At 42.4% G+C, this 23,168-nt stretch overlaps 1 protein-coding gene across 2 annotated transcripts in view; it reads left to right on the top strand.

The window, feature by feature from the left end:
• Positions 1 to 23,168, top strand: part of GRK5 (G protein-coupled receptor kinase 5) — a 154,429-nt gene that overhangs the window by 101,837 nt on the left and 29,424 nt on the right. For both annotated transcript variants that reach the window (XM_066323495.1, XM_066323496.1), the window contains 2 exons: positions 4,588 to 4,665; positions 22,517 to 22,617. In XM_066323495.1, coding sequence (XP_066179592.1) covers positions 4,588 to 4,665; positions 22,517 to 22,617 — 179 coding nt within the window. Of the gene's footprint in view, positions 1 to 4,587; positions 4,666 to 22,516; positions 22,618 to 23,168 lie in introns of those variants that run through there.

The raw sequence follows: 23,168 nt of genomic DNA, 5'->3' as shown, positions 1-23,168 counted from the left end.
TTTGCTCTGCTTACAAATATTTTAGCAACATGGTTCAACTTTGGAGCTGTTGAAAGAAAGCCATTAAAATAAAGTGTGAGGGGAAATATTTCCTGTGCTAAAAGGCAGATCAGTGAGCAGGCAAGGCGCTAGCAAGATGTGTTTCCTTCTCCACAGCCAGTGCCTCCAGCACAAGAAGGTGGCAGTTCAGTTCAGAAGGGACCTCTTGCTCCTGTTCCCTCTTCTCAGCACATTCCCAGGGTGCCAGCTCCTGACATTTCCTTCTCCTCTCATGTGATTTTTATGTGTCATTAAAATGAAGGCTTTAGCTTCTGGACTCCCTTTCCTGTTTCATCTACTCATATCCATAATGGTTTTTTTCCAAAGGATGACTTTTAACAATTTAATGTGGACCAGACTGAGGTTGACTGGAGGAGACAATTTTGGTCATCATTTCCTCTCTAATGTGAACAAGGTTACATTTTTTGCACTGAAGCCACACAAAAATACATCCTCTGGAGGAAAATAGCCCTGCTGCCTCTCCAGGTTGTGTCTGCTTGTGATATCTGGGCTCAGGGGCTAGGGTGAGAGGCACAGTCTCCTCAGGTGGACTTCTCAGCTGAACGCTTCACTAGACATTGCACTTATCTGGGCTGAAAGGATGAGTGAGCATCCATTTAATGCCATTTTTAAAAAACCTTGTCTTGCTGTTAGGGAGATTTCATTTGGTTAAGTCCCTTTCGTGGTATATAAACCATCTGTGTGTGTGTGTCTTAAAGCTGTTCAAGGCTTTTCCCATCAGAAATGCCAGTTTGTTGGTATCAACAAACTCATTAACTCAAACTGTGTTTCCAAACAGTTGAAAGGGCTCTTTTTGCCCTGCCTTTAAATATGAAAAACATGGTTTCAAGTTCACTTTTCATTTAGAAATGTGAGTTATTATGAATCCCAGCTGTTTGGAGGTTGCCTTCCAATTTTCAGTCACAGATTTTAAATCTCCAGCAGAAGCAAGTGCAAGGGCAGGCACTGAGGACAGAGCAATTGCAGGGCGGAGCCTGAAGTCTGAGAAAGGACTGAGCAGAGAGATATTCTCAGATAACAGTGGAGGCAACTGAGAAAGTGGAGGTGAAAATTTTGGACTGAAATGTCAGTAACCTCCTGCAGGTTCTCAAAAGGTGATTCCACTGCTCCTGACTTTTACCAAGAAGCCAAAACTGCTCTGGTGGGAGTGTCTGTTCCCATCTCCATCTCCTGGTGGGTACAAGGGATGATGATTCCCTTGGCCGTGCCGTGCTGCCACAGGCAACCATCAGCTACCTGCTGTGGGAAAGCATCCTCCCAGATCTGCAGAGAGATCTCTTTGGATATGTTTTTCCATTTTCACATATTTTTAGCCATACATTTGCAGGAGCTCAAATAATATTAAGGTGAAGATCAAATACTACAGAATTGATGTGTCAGAATCAATGTGAGCCCTTGAGGGGTCCCTGTGTCATTGCCCTGGTAGCTCTCCATCTATCACAGCCCAAACCTGAGCTGTCCCTGAGCCTGTGGCCCCATCCCACACCCAGTCACAGGCTAGATGTTGCTGCTTTTCCCAGCTGAAGAGCACTTTTCCATCTGATCTCTCTCTCAGCCCATCCTGAGGAGCTGCTCCAAAAGGGAAAGACACTTTGCACTCCCATTCCTCCATCCTGCCAGGGCTCCTTCTATGGAGCAAGGAGCCACCAATGTAACTACTACCTCCAAAACATCAGCCAGAAGAAAAGTCAGCAGCAGACAGTGGCCAGCCCACATCCTCTTGCCATTTGGGCTGGAGGATCCGTGCCTGCCCACAGAAGAAGCCTTCCCTGCAGCTTGTCCCACGGATTCAGGGTGATCATAAATCCTCCCCTCATTTATGGGCTATGAATAGGGCCCTGTCTGACCTAACTAGGGCATGGAGAAGCTATTAGACTTCAGAGCAAGAGTCTTGAAACACATGCCTGGTTTCATCAAAGGAATAATGGAAAATATTTTGTTCCACACAGATTTTAAGTAATGATGTTATTTCTAGCAATTAGGTATTTGCAAACTGTAGCCATGATTTTGAGTTTTGGAAAAGAAGGGGGAGGGGTCTTGTGATTTAAGCACAAGACCAGGAGTTGAGGACCTTGGTGGCTTCCCAGGCAGGTGGCAGAGGGAGCATGGGAACATCCCTGTCTATCTCCTGTGATAACAGGTCATGGCTTAAAATATACCAGGGTCTGTTGCTGAATAGCTCCAAAATGGCACTGAAGGGAGAAATAATAATGAACTTAGCAACAAAATGGAGCAGGCTTCTAGTGCAGACCTACAGTGAAATTACCTCTGTGCACAGTTGGAGCTTATGGTTCCTTCTCACATCCTCACTTGTCTGTCACTTCCCACCTTCGCCACCACCATGTCACATTTCCTGGGAATGTCAAATGCAAGTATAATTAAACTTTCCTTTTATTCTTCCCTATCTGTCTTGAGGCAGAATGAGATACTCTGTACATGTATAGGTGTGCATTTAGCTCTGCATATGTCGGATCCCATCAGGAACTGCATTTCAAGACATCCAGTTCTTGCTGAGTTTCTGTCTTCTGGTCTGTCCTGACTTGTTTCCGGTTGTACAGTTCAGATGTCAGAGGTTATATGTGGCAAAAAGGACATAAAATTTTTCGACAGCTCCCTGGTGCACTTCAAATAGGAGATGATGACTTATAATCAGGTTTTATTTGCTAGTGGAGACAATATATTATCAGAGTTTGAAAGCAAATGAAGAAGAGAGAAATCATGGAGGAAAATGCTGCTAAGATGCTCTAAGCATTTCAGAGTTTCTGTACTTTAAGAGCTGAAATTACCCATACTCAGATGCCATCTAAAAGGACAGGAAATAAGATAAAAGATTTTTTTTTTTAAACCCTTGTATTAAGCTTTATGGGAACACAATCAGTTTCATCCCCAAAACTGTCACTCATAAAGAACTACTGTACTTGTGGATTTTAGTTTTTGGTTGGTTTTTTTTCGTAATTTTTATTTGTGTCCATCATCATTTGCCAAACCAAATCAAATCATAATTCCAGATTGTTCAAGCAACCTGCTATGCCTGTGTAAGTAAATATGCAGTTCCAGACTTGAGCTGCAATAGCTAAATGAGCACTGGCCAGATAGAAGGGGAATAGCATTATTACTACATTGTGGTTTCCATGTCATTCCTAGGTTTGCTTAGCTGGGGTATCCATTACAGCCAGCCTGCAGATTTATTGCATGCAGTCTGGAGCAGTACATACATCTTCCAGTGGGCAATAGTTCTGAAATTTGTTCTTCCAAGTGTTTGCCAGTTCAGTCTGATTTACCTTTTTTTTTTTTTTTTTTTTTTTTTTTTTTTTTTTTTTTTTTTTTTTTAATTTAGCTTCCTCCTCATTTATCATTGCAGACAGCTTGTATTGGACCAGGTTATTTAATTTGTTTGGCAGGATTTTCTGGGATCCGTTTTTTAATACAGTCATGAAAACTGTTAGGCTGTCATCTTCTTTTTTTTTTGGTGTTTTTTTTTTTTTTTTAGCTTCTGGAAAATATTTTGATCTGAAGGCTAAAGCTTCATATCCCAGGCAGTGCCAAGCAGGAATGTCTCTAAGAACTTGTCATTTTGCCTTTGGTATCCCCTGCAGCATGTGTTTCCTTCCAATGCCTGCCATGGATCCAGAACTTTAGCTGAAGAGATTCATATCTTTGTGGTACACGTGTAGTGCTCCTTTTGTTTCTAATGTAAACAAAGCTCATCAACAGTCAGTAATGCTTCAATGCCTAGAAGAGTCAGAATTTTTAAAATGTGGGTAGACTTTGTGTGTTAGGATGTTTTTTCATGAACCAGGGAAGCCAAAGAGAATTTTGCTTATGGGTGTCTATTCCTCTGAAAGGTCTCTCTTGTTTCCTCTTGGTCCTGAGAAATTCACCTAAAAATCAGTCTTCTGGAGAGACTGAGCTAAGGATCACTAATAGTGATGGGCAGGTCTCTCTGCTTTGCACAGGTACTGTTAGATCAAGGTTGAGGCATAAATACATAGAAAAGACACATTAAACAAAAAAGACAATATATTGAATTGTATATTGAATATATTGACAATATATTCAAGAGTGTATATATATATATATATATATATATATATATATATATATATACTGGCACTTGAAATACCACTGTGGCAAGGGTTAACAAAACTTTCTTTACTACTCAGGGAGATAATTTCACCTTCTGTGTCCACTTTCCTTTTGAACAAAACCAAATGAAGCTGACGTCTCTTGTCACTGAATGCTGTCTGAAAGCTGACTTTGCAAGGTTATAAAACACAAATTAATTAAATTGTACTGGTGTTAATTAAGAGACAAAGCCCCAGAAGATACACCACTAGGGTCTGGTCAAAATATAGCGGAAGGTTTTTAATAAGATTGTGTGTACAGGTTTCACTTCCACCAGAAAATGATATTTGTCCTTCAGGTTTTTCATACAGAGTGTTCTGTTAAGGCCACATCTAAAATGAAGTTATAATGGTGAAATATGGGTGCAAATATTGACTTTTATTTTTTATATGTCTGTTCCAGGCAGAATATGAAATTGCTCCAGATGAAAAGCTGGGAGAGAAAGGAAAGGAAATCATGATGAAATACCTCACCCCAGAGGTAAGGGGCAGCCAAAGTGGCATTACTGAAGGAATGCTACAAGGCACACCTTTACTAAACAAGGTTGTTACAGGCTTTGTAAGCCAGACTCCTAAAATTTATGGTGGCAATCTCCAGTGAATAAACCTGCAAGTCTTACACAAACAGTCAGGGAGAAAAAAAATTATAATGCAATCCAGAAATTGACTTCTAAGGATGAACTTGACTTAGCAGGGGTTTAATTCATCTGTGGATGAGCAGAGGGCTTCTCTGGTCTCTTCTCACTGTACAAAGCTCTGCATTGGAGGTGTAATATGTAATACAAGAGACCTCAGCTGTTACCAACAGATGCCCCAATTATTTCCTATCCAGCTTAGAAGTGGTGGCGGCATTTCATACTCTTTTGTGTAGAAAGCTCAGGCAAAAATGGTGTTTCATAACAGACACTGTATTTTGGTACAGAAATTCCCACTCCTCCCCAAGCACCATTTTCCCCAGGGTGAGCAGGGACATGCAGGACTGACAGGGAACAGTGGGGTTGGGAGCTCAGAGGTGCTGTCACCCATCCTGTGCCCACCACAGGACCTGTGGGTCCTGAGTGTTGCCTCTCGTGGCTGTGGGAAGGAGAGGAGCTCATGGGAGCAGCCGTGTCCACAGGGTGGCACTCCAAACAGAGGCACGGATGTGGTGCTGGAATTTGGGACGGGCTGCTCTGGGACTGGCCCTTTTGGAGGGGGTTACGACCATTTCCTGACCACATTTCACCTTTGCTACACGAGTCACTGCCAGTAAGCAGTAAACATCCAGCTTCAAACACAAGAGCAATCCTAGGATTTTTCCTAAGTTGATTTCGTAAGAGTAATCAAAGATGTACAATTGCTGCTTCAACTATTTTACAAAAGAAATACATTTGACCTTCAGGAGAGTTAATCACATTTTTGGCAGATCTCTCTCTAGAGGGTTTAAATGGTACAATATGTTTTGGAGGTGCAGGGGCAGAGCAGACCACTCTTTTTCCACTCAGTCATTTTCCTACAATAAACTTTGATGCATACTTTCAGTTATCTCAGGCTGCATTTTGGGATCTGGTTTCATTTACTGAGCCTGGCTAGTTTCATGTGCAGCCACTGAGCATTGCCAGTATGAGTTCCTGCTGCCCATTCATTAGGGGCATGAAGTTCCACTGCGTTTTAAATCCACCAAAATGACCTTTTGTCTTAAAATTCCTGTCAACAGAGGAACGAGCAACAAACTCTGAGGGAAAATATTTCCCACTGCTCCAGCTCCCATCTGGAAAGAGGGAAAGGCATTTTGCTGATAGCAGAGCTAGTAAAGTGAAGGGTGGATAGCATTGCTTCACTTCAGCCAGTCTTGCTGCAGGTTTCCAAAAGCCTTTCACTGCTGTCCATTGGCTCTTCTGCCGTCCATGGTGCAGCCAGAAGCACATGGAATAATTTAGGGAATGTGAAGTGAAGACCAAGCAGAAAACTGCTGCTTCTTCATCAACAAAGAACGGTGGTGTTATAGGAAGGAAAAGTACTGGGACTCCAGAGCTGGAGTTTCCATTCTCTGCTGTGTCCTGTGCTTCTTATTTGACCTGTGTACCTGGTTTCTCAGTATGTAAAATTGGCACAGCATATTTACAGTCTGTCCTGAGACTTTCCTGGTGTTTGCAAGTTACCTTAACAACTCTGAGCAGAATGAAACTGGATGACCTCCAGTGGTCCCTTCCAACATCACCCATTTTGTGATCCTGTGAAACACAGAGCTACTCTCCTTCACTTGTAATCTAAAATTGTCTCCCTGGTGATGCTTTAATGTCTGCATTGGCCTTTCTGCACTTTTTTCCCTTAATGAGAAACTTCTGCTCATTTCCACATCCCAGAGGGATGTGGAAACCCTGTATAGCAGAAAATACTTCCTTGAGGCAAGGTTGACTGTGCTATAACAATGGGTTGAATACTAGACTTTCTAATAGGTGTCTCATACAACCAATACTTAGAAAAACTAGAGCAAGGCCCGGATTGAATTAATTTCATTTTAGATACCTGGCTACGGTTAGGAGTGCTGATGGCCTACTGTCCTTTCTTGTCAAGAAAGAGAAATAAGTACCTCTAAAGGACACATTTGAAGCCATTAGAAGTCCGTGATTCAAAGGACTGATGTCTGCAGTCCAAACAGATGAATCTGGATCCAAATGTCCTAATGGAACATCATTCCGGCCAGCAAAGAAACCTTTTTTTCATTGGGATCACCATTTCTCTATTCAATTATCAGTCCCTTGAAAGGTACAAATTGCTGCTGTTTCTGGAGTCTTCGGCTTTCAGCTGAAAGCTTCTTTTAAGTAGGTGTGTGTCTGTGCTTCAAAGAACCTGATTGTCTTGATACAAAAATAGCGTGACATACAGCTTGACTGATAGAATAAAATTATAGGTTTAGTTCTTGGACAGATAATTCAGTCTTATAATGTGAGGAGTGTTTTTCCCAGAGTGCAGTATCAGAAGCACAGTGAAAACAAAAAGTAGACTTCTTGCTCTTTAATATTCATAAATGATTTTTAGTTCTTGCTTCAGTTTTTAAAGGGCATACATATTTAACATACAACGTGTCAGTGTATCACCATTCCAAAGGGCGTTCGTTTGCATAGGGAACACGCACATTATTTAATAAAACATACACTTCTTGCACTGCAGAGAGGAGGAGAAGGTACTTTACCAGATGAGCAGACATCCCAGCAGACTCCCAGCCCCGTGTGACTCACAAAGTCACTGCCTTGAGATATCTGCCCTGAGGCCACTAAACAAACCCTGCACATTCCAGGATGTAGAGCAAGGAGGTGCTTTTTCAAGTCATCACAATTCAGGCTCTGCACAGCTTTGGCATCCTGAACAGCCCCTGCCAGCTTGTTGGGGAAATGAAATCTTTGTCCTGGTGGACAACCTTTCACCGTGTCCCTGACCTACAGGCAACAGCAGTGACAAATCCCGACAAATACTGGCACGTGGAAGGGAACATGGGTGGTTTAGGTGGAAGGAAATGTGGGTGGTTTAGGCCTTTCAAAGAAGAGATACATAGGAACAACCTCTCCAAGGATTGGTAGAGTCCTCATCAGTTCATCCAGTGATGAACTGGAGGTTTTCAAGATGTTGTTGGGCACTAGATCATCTCATCTAGGCACCCTTTCCCATGAAAGGTTGGAGCAGATGGTCTTCAAATGTCCCTTCCACACTGGGCTGTCCCAGGATTCTGTGTACTCAGGTCCTTGGAAGACAGTAGTATTCCCTCTCTCATGCCTGAAGTTTGCTAAATCCACAACCATATCCAACAGCCTGTTCTGAACTCTTTGGTGGGAGGGAAATGTAAGGAGCACGTGTGATCTTCACACTAAGAACACCAAAATATGAGGGTTTTCATGGCTTCTGTAGCAGCTTCACTTCAGGGGTGAGCAGAGTGCAAAAACCCACAGGAAAAGGTGTCCTGTAGCTGAGGGAAACATTCTCTGCAGTAATATTCCTTCTCCGTGCACAGGAGCAGCACAATGGTTGTCACACCAGCCAGGTCAAGGTTTCTGGACTGAAATCTTGTTTCTTTAAAAAAGGCTTTAACAATTTCCATGAAAAAGGCACTTAAAGCTGCCTTCTTGACTTCATAAGCCCCTAGGGCAGAAGTCCAACCCACAGGAAGTCTGAAATTTCTGAGGTTGTGAAATATGATGGTAAAACTGCTAAAATGAATTGGTCACAAATATTCTTTCCCTGTTTTTTTCCTAATCTCAGCAGTTGAGTGGAAAAGGTTCAGTTTTAGGTCCAGTTCCATCTGTAAATGGCTCCATTGAACTGTTGAGTTAAACTTAACCCAGTCTGGCTTCATTACCTGCCTGCTTCTTGTACTGGAAGAGCTAAGAGATATATTTACCTTTGTACTGCTTTTAAATCAGAGTTTTACGTCTCCATGCAGCATTTTTGCCTTCCTGCCTGACAGCTGCCATGCCTTACTCTACTAAATCACTATCCCACTATTTGCTTTTTCGCTGTAAATCACCTTGAGAGACTTGGAGAGACGCTATATAAAACTAAATTGATTTGAAATGGCTCTTAAGACAGTCTCCATATGCCATTATAGTTTATATTTGGACTCAGCTGGGTACTAAAAATGTTACTGAACAGGATGTCTAATGTGTATTTGTTATCCCCATTAAAATACTTCACAGACTATGAAGAACAGCAACAGCATTAATTTTCTTATCTGAATTCCTGTCCAGTACCCTTTCCTCCAGGAAATGCACAGAATAAAGGCCATGTTTGCACTTTCTTTGCTGCAAGAGGTTAGCTGGGCACAGCAATAACCTCCTTACTCCAGTCTAAGGCTATCAGTGAGGATTTTGGTAAACACAACAATGTCTTTGTTTTTTATGAACAATTATAGGATAAGGAAGGGAGGGAAAAGTCCCTTGAAAGGGACTCTGGCTGATCAGCAGTGCCTGGTCTTCCACTTGTCTGCTGGCTAAAATGTGCCCTTCTCTCAAATCAGTTGTTTGTGGAGAAGAAAACATCTCCATAAGTTGGGTAAGATAAAATTAAAATTACACCTGAGGCCTTCTTCTGGGCCAGGTCAGCTGAGTCAGGCTCCTGCTCACGGACTCCTCTCCCATCTCTGTGCACCATCAGAGCAGTTTCCTTTTGGCCATTGCTTTGATCTTGAGAACAAGGACCTTTGCCTCTCTCCTTGAGATTTCTTACTCTCTTTTCTATTTTAACCCTCCAAAATAAAAGCAAACTTCAGCACTTGTGCTTCTGGGTGAGTCATCTTTGCTGATCAGTGAAGCCCTTCCATCTCCCAGAAGGGAAGTTTCATCTATCACTTCTTAATGATTCTGGCTGAATCCTGCAGGTCACACCATACCAAGAATTGGATTCAAGTCCTGAGACCTCTTCCTCTACCTGTTTAGTTTTACTAATGCCTCCTAGGGAACATGTTATAATTAGTTTTTGGGATGGCCAGAACAAAAGCTAAATGCCACTCTAAGGGAAGCAGTGGAAGATAGAAACATTAAGCTTCTGTAAAGCAATCTGCAGAGTTTAATGCGAGACAGAGACTCTGTGTTGTGAAAGGTGAGCCTTCAGGGACTGTTTTCTACATTGTTATCTTTCTCCTACAAATTCAGCTTATGGCACTTACACCCAGCAAGTCATCTCTGTCCCTCTGTAAGCTTATTATCTTGCTGATAAAAGGCCAGCACAGTATCTCTTTTCACTGGCTGTAGTGGATGGCCCCTTAAGGCTTGGTCCAAGAGTTATCTCCACAGCTAGTTTTCAAATTTTTCTAAACCCTATGCATTTCATTAATGACCCAATTGAAGTAAGCAATGAATGAAGTGCCTGTCTGTCCACAGTGTGTTACATGGGCTCGGGATGGGCTAGAATTATTTACTTGCTCAAAGAGTTATTCACTGCGTCCTTTGGGCTCCTATTAGGAGACTTTTCAGGATGCTAAATGCTTAAGTAGAAATCCTGGCATCACTTGAGCCAGGAGAATTTTGCCATTTAATTAATTACCCTGGGACTTTGCCCTTTCCCTCAATGGATTTCTCATCTCCCCTTTCTATTGACTTCACTACTCTACGAGCACCATTTTAGCCAGACATGATAGCATTACTTAGACCTCTGCTTTGCAGCTCGCATAATCAATACATAATCCAGTCTCCAGAGAAATCAATGTATAATTCCTGTTGTTGTTGCAGAGACAGCTCGATCAATATCTCTGCTGATCACTGTGTCTGAGTCCAGGAAAGTACCTTCTCAGTGGGCTTTCTGAAAAAGCTCATCTTTCCAAAGTTCAGTTCTGGGAAAATATCTGAGCTGCAGAACGGTAACTGTGTTACTCAAATTAAGGCTTTCTAGTCAGAATTTATTTTAATAAACATCTGTTGGCCGCTGAAGCCGGGCTGTAGTGTAGTGTGGTAGGGAATCTGAAAAATCACAGTGTTGCCCTGATTAGAAGTCCCTTTGCTGTGGTCTCAGGCAAAAAGGCTTTTTTCTCACGGTTTGCTCGAGTCCTATTTCCTCATCCTTTACCCACTGTTTATAATACAAATGTTAGTTAACTAAACACTTACTGAGGGCTTCTGTCTCTTGCAGTGGTGCCAAACTTGCAGTAGAGCCTGTGGAAACAACAACAGGGAGCCTGCCCTGTCCTGTTGGTGCTGCCCCAGAATAGACCTTGGGTGGTCCCGTGTCCTGTGTCTTAGACTCAGGGAGGGCTGCATTTGCAATGCCTTTGCTCACACTGCTAGAAGGTCTGGGCTGGACCCATTAACTCCACTGGTTTTGTGCTCATCAGAGCTATTGAAGCTCTGCTTCTCTTTTCCTGTTTTTCTGGAGAGGTTACACTCCCCAGTGCACATGCCTTGTAACTGTTTGTCATGTTCAGTCAGGAAAAGCTTTGGGATGCCTTGGTCATTGGGCAAAAGCCTTGTGGCTTCCCTGTTCTTGCTGGAATTACTCTGACTTGACCCTTTGGAAAATGGAAACTCATTTCCACTAATGTCAACCACACATGTAAACCTGGCTTACATCTCTCTGTGAGGCAGGGCAGGCCCCCCAGCCTGCTCCAGCTCCTCTCGGAGAGCAGCCAGGCCATCCAAAAGGATTCTGCAAACAAAGACCAGATCTGCTCAGGATTATCTGGCAACAGGAAGGCTGTACTTGCCTGCCCTTGGCTAATGAATATGCTAATTATAGTTTCCTCCTCCTTGTTTCAGGGGTCATCTTTTCCCTATCCCCTCTGCATGCCCCTCAGGACTTATATTTGGTTTGTATGGATTATCCAGTGGCCAGGGAAGTTAATTCTAAAAGACTTCCAGGTCCATTCAGCTTTCCCAGAAACAGCCCCTTCTGCCTGAAAATTTTGCTCACATGGGAAAAAAGGAATCAGCCTTTTCCAGCTGTCTGGAACATTGACTTGCAAAACATCCAGAAATCTGCAGGAGATGGCTTTTGTGTGTTTGCACAGAATGACATTAAAATAGACCTCTGGTGAGTCCAGTCTCTTGCATTCCCAGCACTCAGCCTTGGAGGCATCTGGATTGGAGAGATGAGATGACTCCTTCTGCCCACTGGCTACAGGAAGCTTGGGGAGACTCTGAGTGTCTCAGCTCTTAAATGATTAAAGTGTGACGAGGTGAATTCCATGCTAGCTGTAATGCAGGATGCATTAAGTTACCTTGCATGGCATACCCACACGGTTTTCTGTGCACAATTTCTCAATAGTTCAGGAGTCCTTTGAGGACCTGACCTTCACACTCCTTCCAGTCCCTGACTTGCTGCAACTTTGCTGGTTGGTTCAGTTTCAGATTTCTGAAACTAAAAGCATAATGGGTCAACCAATGCCTCCCTGAGCTCAGGATTCCTTGTGCTAAACTCAGAAGCAGTAACAGGCAACTCTAGGCTTGATCCCAACAAAGAAGACAATGAAGAGGCACGCGTTGAAAATGGAGGTTGATCATACCTTATTCCTCACCTGATTGCCTTGTAATAGGAAATAAGGATTCTGGGAAAACATCTGGAGACTTCAGCATCTGAGTACTTCACAAGGATGGGTCAGGCAAATTCAGATGAGATGTCTGAGGCTGACACCTTTGTTTGGGATGATGCAACTAGAAGAATCAATAAGCTGGTAGAGTGTGCTATTTTAACTTGGAACCAGGAATCACAAGGTTTTAAATTTCACAGGAAAAATACATTTAATTTCCTTAAAATATTGCTAAGTAAGTGTAAAAAGCAAGATTTTTAAAAGATTTTGGGGTTTTTTACAAATTGATTTAGAAATAATCAGCAAATTTATGTTGTGGATGTGTAACACTTCAAGTTATTCATGTTTAATATTTTTTCCCAGTAATCCAACAACACTGAAGAAAGTCATTTAACCTGCTTGCCCAGCTTTAGCTTGTATGCTAATTTATTATTTTTTAACCAAGTCAGGCTCTGACCTGAGTCAAAAATCAAGCACGTAGCAAGTTTATTAGCCTTGCTCTGATGTTGTTTGTCCAACAAGCAGAAGTGAGGAAGAGTGGAATATGCCACTGCGAACAGCGTGTCATTCCCTACAATAAATGTCTTCTCTCAGCCTTTGCAGATGGCTGTTACCATATGATTGCTAATGGATTGTGGGATCCAGGTGATCTGGGAATGCCCCGTTTCCAGCAGTGATTTTGTTTGCCTTCCTGGTGTTTCCAGTCTTTCTGTCAGTGAGCCACTGGTCCCTGCCTGATGTTTGTTTAATTCATTTCCTAATTCTTTTCAAGACCTTCCCAGACTCTCTTTTAGATTTTCATTTTTTCATTCAAGTGTTTCCTCAGGATTTTGACCTGCAAATGGAAAAAGACTAAGGCAAATTCTGTAGAATCCCCCCCTGCAAGTGATGGCAAAACAGCCCTTCATTGGAGCTCAGTGTGGATCAGGCTTCAGCTTGCAATGGAAGGGTTACTCCTGTTTCCAGCCTTGTGTCTCAGGAGTGAATTCAAGCAGGGATCTGTTTGTTTTCCTGCAAGAAAGCCATTCAGTAAGGTTGAGGTTGTAAATGAGTGTTTATATGTTTAGGGGTTGTTGTTTTGGTTTTTGATTTTTTTTTAATGGAACAAATGACATTTGGTTTACCAGAGGAAGCCAAGCTATGACTATTGCAACATAAGGTTGCCTGCTAATGTTTAGGCCATCCATCAGTGCAGGAGGCTGTTAAAAGGTAGGAAAGTCCTGATAAGAGGCTGGACACTGGATGTCATCCAAACCTATTAAGCACATGTGACAAGAGAAAAAAGACTTCCTGAGAAGAGAAGCTTTCAAAATTGTCCTGTCGTGTTTGCTGCTAGTGATAGTGAGAATACATTGTTGCCCCAGAGAGCTTTATCAAATATCTGAGTGCTTGTAGCAATGCTCTATAGTCATGACTCTGTTGGGTTGCTAACAAAAGTGGTTCTGTGACGCTCCAAAGGATTGTGAGCAGCCTCACTGTGGGGTGGAGAGAAAATCCTGGTTGACATAAACCTTCTCTTCTCTCTTCCTTAAGCTGCCCTCCTCATGCTGCTGACAGCTACAGGTTATTTCATCTCTTTTCATCCTTTAATCTGAGTGCAAAATGCTTTAAAGGCAGAAAAAGGGCAACAACGAGTAAAACAAAACTTTCCCTTCCTCTGTTTTAAAAGCAAGTTTATTTAAAACAATTTCAGCTGGCTGGTTTATGAGCACCCCTCCAATAAACCTATTGTCTACAGAAAGGAGGAAAAATGTGTTTCTTTGGTGAAGAAACCTCTATGAGCATGTTTCTAAATAATTTTAAAAGTATGGGTAGGAAAGGACTAGGGTTTGAAGATCCAGAAAAATATCCTGCCAAGCACTTCTTGTGAGGCCAAATTTCTCACTAATTGAAGTCAAAAGCATATCTTCTCTGCTGACCAGTTTAGATTCTTAAAATAAGCTGTACCAAAAACCCTGTAGCTGGATGGGATTGCGGTGAGTGTTTCTGTTTAATTGAAGAGTATAAAGTCTGCAGCTGATTCACTGGACTTGCAAAGGGAGATGATGAAGCAACTAAATTTTGTCTCATGGGACAATTTGTTATTTCAAAATTACTTTCTATGGGACTTTGGATGTTTAAGCTTTGGTCACCAGTAGGAGCCAGGAAGAGTTTTCTCTTTCTTGAGCCTAGGCAGTCCTTTCCTTTGTTGCTCCGAAACTCCTGTTGTGGTTATGCCCTTAGATTTCTCTGAATCAAATAAGTCAACATTCCAAGGAAACCACACTTTGGACTGAAAAGCTTTATGTAGGAAACATGTTGACTCACGTCATTTGCGTGGCGGTTGCTTGTTTGCCACTATCGGGAGCAGAAATGCGGTTTCTAGAAAGGAGCAGCTACAAAGATGTCGACTGAGAAGAGGAAAAACAAGGTGTAGCCAGATAGCAGACCCTGTTGCTGACTGACAGGAGAGCCAAAAAATAATTCATCTACTTCCTATGAACTTGTCAGAAAGGAAACCTCAGAGGCTGCTGTTTCTCCAAGGAAGGGCACGGTTCTAGACTACAGCTTGTATCCCAGCACCGAAGAGGAAGGATGCTGGGAACCCAGGCAGGAAACTTGCCATTTTTCTGCTGTTGGCCTTGCTGAGGTACAAGGGGTACCCCAAGGAGTCCAGGGCAAGTGAGAGATTCTGAAGCCACTTCAGATCTACTCCAAGAACTGAGCTGGCCCTTTGTGTGGTATTAGTACAACCCCTCCAGGCTAGAACATGCTCAGCTGCTTGCTGAGGGCTCTGTTGTCTGCAGTCATTGTATTTTTCTGTGTGTCAACATGTGTTTTGATAGTTCAGTAGCATATTAGGGAAAACAGATTTGTCATGACTCCAGATCAGCTTGCAGCTACAAAACAAACCCCACAGCTGACAGGCACTGCTGATTTGCTTCACTCAGATACAGCAAGTGATCCTGCCCCGGCTGTTGGGATTGGGCTCAATATTTTCTCTGCCATTGACCCTCTCTGTAATCCTGGATGGGGTCTTTCATATCTTTGGCCTCTGCTCCCAGTCCCAGGGCTGGTGAAATTGGTTTGCTTTGGAAGCTCTGGCTCTCATGACGTGTCTCTAGTGCCTGGCACTACAGGCTCCCATTCTTAGGTGTCATGTCTACACACTATTGTAATAGATAAATTGCTACTAATAACACAGCTGCCTTCCATGCTCCCCATCCACCTCGCTGCCAATTCCTACATCTGTCACCTCAAAGCAAATATCCTGGAATTATGAAGCCTTTTGCTTTTCTGGTTCGTCTCATACAGACCCGAATGACTTTGGCAGGAAAAAAAAAAAAAAAAGCTGAAAAGAAAATGCAGAAGTTGATTAGTTAAAGTGTTGCAGCTGCTCCTGATGTAGAATTGGCTGTTTACTGCACATACAGCTCAAACTGAACAGATAAGATCAGACACAGAAAAAGGCAAAAGAATGTTTCAACATTTCTGTTCATCAGGAGACTGCGTGTGCTGTGACAGTGCTGGGATTCCTCACCAGGAATGCCCAGCCTCGATTTCCCAAAACTGAAATACAGCCAAGACATTCCATCTCCTCATCCACTGCTCTCCTCTGAATTTCTTGGTGGGACTTAGTGATCTGAAAGGTCTTTCCCAGCTGAAAGGATTTTGGGTTCCCCCTGTCAGCCCCTTCACACTTTCCCTCAGTCAGTCCCTGGCTGCATGGTTGGAATTTCCCTGGCTCTGGCTTAGGCTGCTGGATGAAGCCAAAATTTCCAGGTTTTTGTGTATGGGCTTTTCTTGTCTGATCATGCATCATCTCACACAAGAAGTTCATTTTAGCCTGTTTCTGTCATAGTTTTGAGGTCTCTACTAGTAGCAAGTCTGTGTGGAGATTTTCAAACAGATTATATGTGGAACGTTGCTGTCAACATCTGAAAATACACATATCATGAAGACAAATGCTTGGAAGCAGAGGCAGCTCAAGAAAAGTTACAGCTTGAACTTTTGTCCATTGACTGAAACGTTTTTAATTGTTTTAGGCCAGTTTGTTGTGGAATGTTTTCATAACCTGAAACATAACATATGCTGCACGTTATTTATTTTACGCAAGTGACTTCTAAAATAACTCATCATGTTTCAGTATCAGCTGCATGCCTGAAACTTGCCAGGAAAGCAGTTGTGTTTGTGACAGACTTTGCATGAGGTCTATTCAATCTAAAGAGTGTGGAATCTTTCTGGTTCATATAGTTTCTGTAGTGATGAACAGTTGTGCTGTAAGACACCCTGATGACTCACATCCACTGGCAGGAGCTGGTATGAAATTAAAGCCTGTACTTCTAGGTTTCTATTCTTTATTCACTAATTGCAAGCAACAATTGGACTGATTTGAGGAATCTGAGTATCTCTAGCTTTCATTTATCTCAGTGAGACTTCTTTGATTTCAGTCACAGGTGACGATCAAATCTTCTGCAAAACACATCTCTTAACCTCCTGTTCACTGTTCTGTAAAATATTGTGAGATTGCCACCTAGCTCATGAAGGCTTAATCCTGCAATAAAGCTTTAATGTTTTGAGGTTCTTAAGATGAAAGTCACTGTGTAAGGATAAAGAATTACCTCTGAATTACCTGCTGTTTCTTACAAAGTCAGTTTGGCCAAACTCAATGCTTTCCCTTTTTCTGGTCTGAAGTTCAGGGAACTGCAAGCCATTTGATTTATTTTTTTAGGAGACAGTGATGATTGAGACAAGTCTTTGAAGCAGGATTGTTGATTTGCAAGGAAGATTCTTATTCCTTTACTCAGAGCTACAGGTTTCCTCTGGTGGGCACTCAGCAAACAGACTCCCTTCCTCATCTGTTCTCATGGTCATGTCATGTGCCTGTGCTTTATGAAGCTCAGCATTTTGCAAAATCATCGGTACAAAGGACTGGGAAAGGGCTCAAGAGCCTCTTGCATTGAACAGAGATCAAATACACTTAGATGATCAACAGATGTCTGAGTGCCCTTGGAGGTCTGAGAACAGATTCCACAATATTCATAGGCCTGGTCTTCTGCTTCCCTGTGTGAAAAATTAGAATAAAAAGCCTTCATATCCAATTAAGTGGATTTCTTCACATCATTCCCCTAGAGCAGAGCAGAATATGCAGAATAATTGATCCCTGCCCTTTTTATTAAAAACATTTCTATATTAAAATACCTTTATCAAGTTTCACCCTTGCATTTCCAGACTAAACAGATCTAGTTCCTCAGTGCTTTCCTCTGGGCTTTTTTTCCCAAGCATGTTTCCCAACACTCCTGGCACTTGGTGCTCTTGTTAGCACTCTATAAGTTTCTCAAATGATGGTGACCCCAGCTGGATATGTCTTTAGCTGTAGCCTCAGCACATCCCTCTCAGTCCACTTTGTCATTTGGGCACTTTTCCCAGGGAAACAGCAGCATTACACACAATGAACCAGCCCTGCCCAGGCAGGTTTGTGTTGTGGGTGCATCTGCTCTGGGCTCTGGGAATAACTGGGGACAGCTGCTTCTCACCACACCTCAGTTCCAGAAATGTGAACCCCAGCTGCTGGGCTGCCAGGAAAATGCTTCTGTTCCTTGGAAGTGCCAAATTCTGCTTGCTGGCTGTCTGCTTTCACTCCCACAGGCTTGGAGGCAGCACCTGTAGCACATCATGTCTTGACTGAGGTGCTGCACAGCAAACATTTGGAAGTTATCTCATAAGAAAAGGTAGAACAAATAACACATCTTCTTGAAAAAGCAAAAAAGAAGATATTCTGAATGCCTCCCTTGGTACTGCCAGCACTTGAGCTTCTTTGATAAAGAATTTGATTTCCTGATAGATGAACAAAAGGTTGGATGTCCCCCACACAGTTGCATGGGAAACACTGAGATATGTTGTGAGTCCCATAGAGACTCACAACACAGAGATGACTTTAGGAGGTTTTTTTGATGGCTGTCCTGTTCAGTGAACTCAGCAAAGACTGGGTCTTGGAGGTCTGAGCGAAATAGCCTGTAGCAAAACTTACAGAGCTGTCAGAAGAGGAGAGGCCACATTTTAAAGTGTAGCGATGCAACATGACATTCAAAATAACAGATAAAGGGGAGTCACACAGCCTGGAAGCTTTCATCTGATCTGAACCAGACTTTGCTACTCTTCAGTACTTCAGTAGGGTGCCAGGCCATGGGCAGCACCAGGCACTGCTGTTGGACAGGACTCTGCTGGCATCCAGAGTTTTTGTGGACATGAACACAGCTAACCCTGAGCAAGTGTGAGACATATCAGTAATTTCTCATGCCATTTATGGAAAGGGAGGAGCATCTGAGAGGAACTCTTTTGTCTTATAAAGACAGAAAAAAATAAAATTTAGAAGTGGAGACTTTTCTCAGGGTGGGCTAATGACACTCAGAAGTAACTGCATATCCATTTCTTGTTTCTCAAATAACCACTAACACAGTTCCTAGTTGCATTCTTTTCTTAAAAATTAAATGGGGGTGTATCATAAAACTGAGCTATTGCTATGCCAGCAAAATATTTCTACAAAGGTTTTCAGTTTCTGACCATAAAAGAGAAGGTACAGGAGGTAGGAGGTTTTGGTTAAAACCTGCTAAAAGTAGTGTGGACTTATGGAGTATTATTAAAATGTCTGATCAATAAGGATAATGTGATGAGAGAAATTTTAAGGATCAACTAAAGCACATCTTGTGCTGCCAAGAATCTGCTTCAGTTCCATCAGCTTTATCCTGGTGTTAATCAGTTGATTTGACTGGCATAACTTCTGATTACATTATTGTAAGTGAGATCAAGAATCTCTTTCTTTGCCTTCAGGAAACACAATAGCCATTGGGGGAAATATGGAACTATACTTGTTATAACTCCCCAGTGTTTTGTTTTGAATGCAAGAAAGTGTAACTGGTTTCTGCAGGTGTTTCTGAGGAGTTAGCAGAATATTCTTTGTCACAAGCTCAGATGTAATGGTCTTAATCATGGTGTATGGCTCTCCTAGCTGCCACAGCACATTTAATATGTTGGAAAAGGTGTCTCTGTTCCCTTGTAAAAGCCAAATTTGCTTTTACGGCCATTGCCCATAATGCAGCAGGAGAATGGTGTTAATAACCATTTCACTGTGGCTGCAGAAATCTTCTGCACCCCTCCAGGGAAGGAGCAACTTTTTCATCTGTAAATGGCCAAAGTGTTACCTTTGGAAGCTTTCACTCTTGGGATCCAAATGCTTCCTTGCATGCATAACCTGCACTACCTAATGGCTCTCCAGGGAGCAAAAGTAGGTTGGTGGGTTGGGTTTTGGTTTGTAATTGTTTCTGGCTTTGTTTTAACTCCTGAAGGCTGTGGGTATGCACAGTATTCACACAGGGAAAATGGCAGCCATGGCTGTTTAATGGAAGCACTGGGAACTGTGAAGTCTCAAGGAGGTTCTCAGGGAGGGTCATACAAAGGCTCCCTGAACTGCAGGCAGAGTTGGAAAGGGTTGAGTGTGTTCCTCCCAGGGCATGTGGAGCCCTAAACTCTGTGAAGGGCTGTAGAACGACACAAAATGTTTTGCTGGGTCTACAGAAGCTTTGGAAGTGATCAGCCTTTGGAGAAAGAAACTAACTCTATTGTTATAGAAAATGGAGTGGTTTAGGGAAGTGTTTGCACTGCACTCTAAGGCCTTAGTCTATGCCCAGGATTTCAGTGTGTTCATGTCTTTGCCTACTTTGATATTGTTGCCTTGCTCCCAGTTTGTGCAGAGGAAATAAAGACTCAGAGGTCAGCAATGAGTGGTTCTGAAAAACCGAGTGGTGACTGTATGTCTCACAAATTTGGAGCGAGGAATCACAGTTTGTGTCATTTTTAAATACTTCCCACATTGTCTTACTCTTTCTTTTGCCCATTCTTCCCCCCTTTCACTACAAGGATTTAATTTCCTCATTATGAATAAGAGTTAGCTGATGCTTACACTTTATTTTTTTAAATGTACTTTGATCTCAGACAAAGTTTGATGGAATTAGTGCTCTGGTAATGTGTCATGGGCATGATCTTGAACACTAACCTCAAGGCAGTTTACCTTCCACTGGGAAATGAATTCCCAATGGGAGATGAAGTTGCATGGCATGAGTAAGAATCAGGTCACTTGGTCTAAATGAGTAATTATGCAGTTTAGTACTTAGCTTTTGGATTCCAGTTTTGACCTCTAAATGCAGAACAAGTTCCAGATGTAGCCAGCAGTAACTTCTGTTAGAGGCCCCAGTATGGATTTTACTGAAGTGCTGCTCCATTCACATCAAAAGACACTCCTGGTCCACAGCAGTCCCAAAACTGTGGAGTTCAGGGGTGTTTCTGTTCCCTGTAAATCAGAGACATGATCATCTTGAACCAGGACTTGGACTGGATTCACACAGCCACCTACCAGCTTTGGGCTACCAGTGAGCATGTCTGTGCAAATGTGTATCCACTGAGTATATAAATTGTACATTAAAAGTATTCATTAATCTGATTTCTAGCCAAACTCAGCTGAAATGCTGTTAATCATTAGGCTTTTGTTCATGTATGAATATTGCTTTAAAAGCCTTTGGGTTTATCTGCTTCCCTGTCTTTTCCCCCAGTAGTTTCCGTAGGACTGGAAAACTGGACTTCTGAGGTTTCTTTGTAGTTCTCATATTGCTTTCCTCTTGCTCCTACTTACTCTCTTGAACTAAAACTAGGACTTAGGTTTTGTTGTGGGCATGTATACTTACCTCCGTGGTCAGTCAAGCTGAGAAAATCTGGCTTTGTCTCAGTCTCAGTCTTTTAGATGATAACACGAGGGGCTTATCTACCTCTCAAGAAACCATGAGACTTCTTAATTATTAGTAATCTACTCTGTCTGTGATTAAAAGTGGGTGTTCCCTAGATATCTTTTGCTGAGGAAATGGAGGAATATATTGAAGAAAAGGAGGAATATATTGAGGAAATATTTCAGCGAGGTCAGAGGTGTCCCCAGCACGTTCTGCAGATTGTCTGTCAAGGCTGAGCAGGGAGAGTGCATTGCACAGCATGCACAGACAGTTCTGTAAACCATGTTCCTATTTAAAAACATTCAAGTGGAACAAACTTACTTTTTCATGTCACAACCAGGATCATATTCACATTTCAGCAGTGGGAAGGAAAAGATAAAAGACTTAATTCAGCTTTCAGTATGCTGGAGATTTTCTGTGGCTCCACCTCTGCCCCTTGCTCTGTCCTCATTCCCAGTGTTTTTGAACTCTGCCTGCAATCATTTCAGTGCCTGCCAAGATATCTCTAACTAGGGGTGAGTTAATGAGAACATCTGGCCAGGAATGAGGGATGATGCTCTGTGACCCACCCACTCAGCACATCTGGTGGTACTGGGCATGGATGGGGGACCCTACTGAGCAGTAAGGATCCTGCAAGGAAAGAGGATTTTATCATCTGTGCCTGGGTTTATTGAAAATACCCAAATCCAATTGGTTATATAAAAAGACTCTCATGTACATGGGAGAAATACCTATAAATAGGTGCACACACACAAATATACACTTTGTAATATAATTACAGTATAAGATCAGTGTGTAAGAATGTGGGCTGCCTAAAAAACTGTGGGTTTAGATAATTAGTCCCAAAAGTCCTAAACTGGTTAACCATCAAGGCATATTGCAAGAGACCTCTCTTTGGTAAGAGCTTTTTGCAGGGTTGAATATACATTCTCTCCAAAGGGAGGAGAGGATGAAAAGAGTTTTATGTGGTTGGTTGGCAAAGTTCCTTTTTGAAATTATTATTTTAGAGCTGCTGAATTATTTTTGTCTTTATAAGGATGAACTAAGGTGTCCAGATACTTTTGTGAACATCTTTTTATATATAGATAGATGTAGGTCTATATCAGTAAGTACCAATGCTCTGCTCTTGTTTTGCTTTGCTGGTTAAAAAAAAAAAAAAATAAAAAGATGGGTTTTTCAGACAGCACAATGAATCACCCATGAAGTGAAAACACTGGGCAAATTCTCTTTTGTTCAATAGAATGGCCTGTACACAGTTCAAGCCAGCACATTTTTCATGGGATGCAAGGGAGCAGTTCAAAGAATTGGCAAGGAGTGGGTCCTGCATATTCATGAGGCTGGGCAAGGAGGTGAAGGTACAGGAGAAGGCAGAAAAGCAATGTGAGGATAGAGTGGAATGTGGAGCGAGTTGCCACGGTATCCTATTTTACTGCTCTTTGACGTAAGGCCCCTTTGCTTTTACACAACCGCTGGAATTGAATGGAAGCAGCTCAGGGGCATAAATAATGAATGTGCCTCTCACACGTTGAGAGAGGAGAATCTGCATCTCGTCAGGGAGTTAATGTGCCCCTCTCTTCTCTCCCTAGTCTCCAGCCTATGTTCCCGAAGTCAGTCAAGAACTTGTCCAACAGACAGAGGAGAAACTCGAAAACAGCCCCTGCAAAGAGCTGTTCTCTCCCTGTACAAAGTAAGTATAACACGACACCCGAAAGATCACAGAGCTTCAGCCAGCAGCTTGTCAGGAACGTGTCAGGTAGAGAGAGACATTTCAGTGTGAACCTGAGCAGGTATCTGTGCTCGCAGTCCTAGAGGCAGAGCTGACAAGTGGTGAAGTCATTTCATCTGAACAGAATATAATAAATATTTCCATGCCATTATATACGCTGCGCACAGGCACTTACTGTTTCAGGTATTTGACAGAGTGTTCTAGCCAAGCAAACCAGCCGTGGATTTCATGCTGTGTGAAAAGAGCTACAATGATAATGTATCCAAAGAAAACATCTCTGTTTCAAAGTGAATAAAAATTAAGTGGCTATACAGTCCATTTAGGCAGAGGAATGTGCAAACTTGCTCCGCATGGCTTTTCCAGAAAATCTTCACCAGGAGAACGGGGCTTTTTTAATGCTTTCTGTCTGTCTGTGGCGTTCAAACGAACGTGCATTATTTCACCCTTTGTCTGGGAAAAGGCTTATCAGTTTCTGCAGCGATTTGTGCCATTATGTGCTAAAGCTCCAGGTA

The sequence above is a fragment of the Sylvia atricapilla genome, chromosome 8, assembly GCF_009819655.1.
Source record: "Sylvia atricapilla isolate bSylAtr1 chromosome 8, bSylAtr1.pri, whole genome shotgun sequence".
NCBI lineage: Eukaryota > Metazoa > Chordata > Aves > Passeriformes > Sylviidae > Sylvia > Sylvia atricapilla.
Note: the sequence above shows the minus strand (reverse complement) of the source record. Positions and strands in the feature narration are given on the sequence as shown.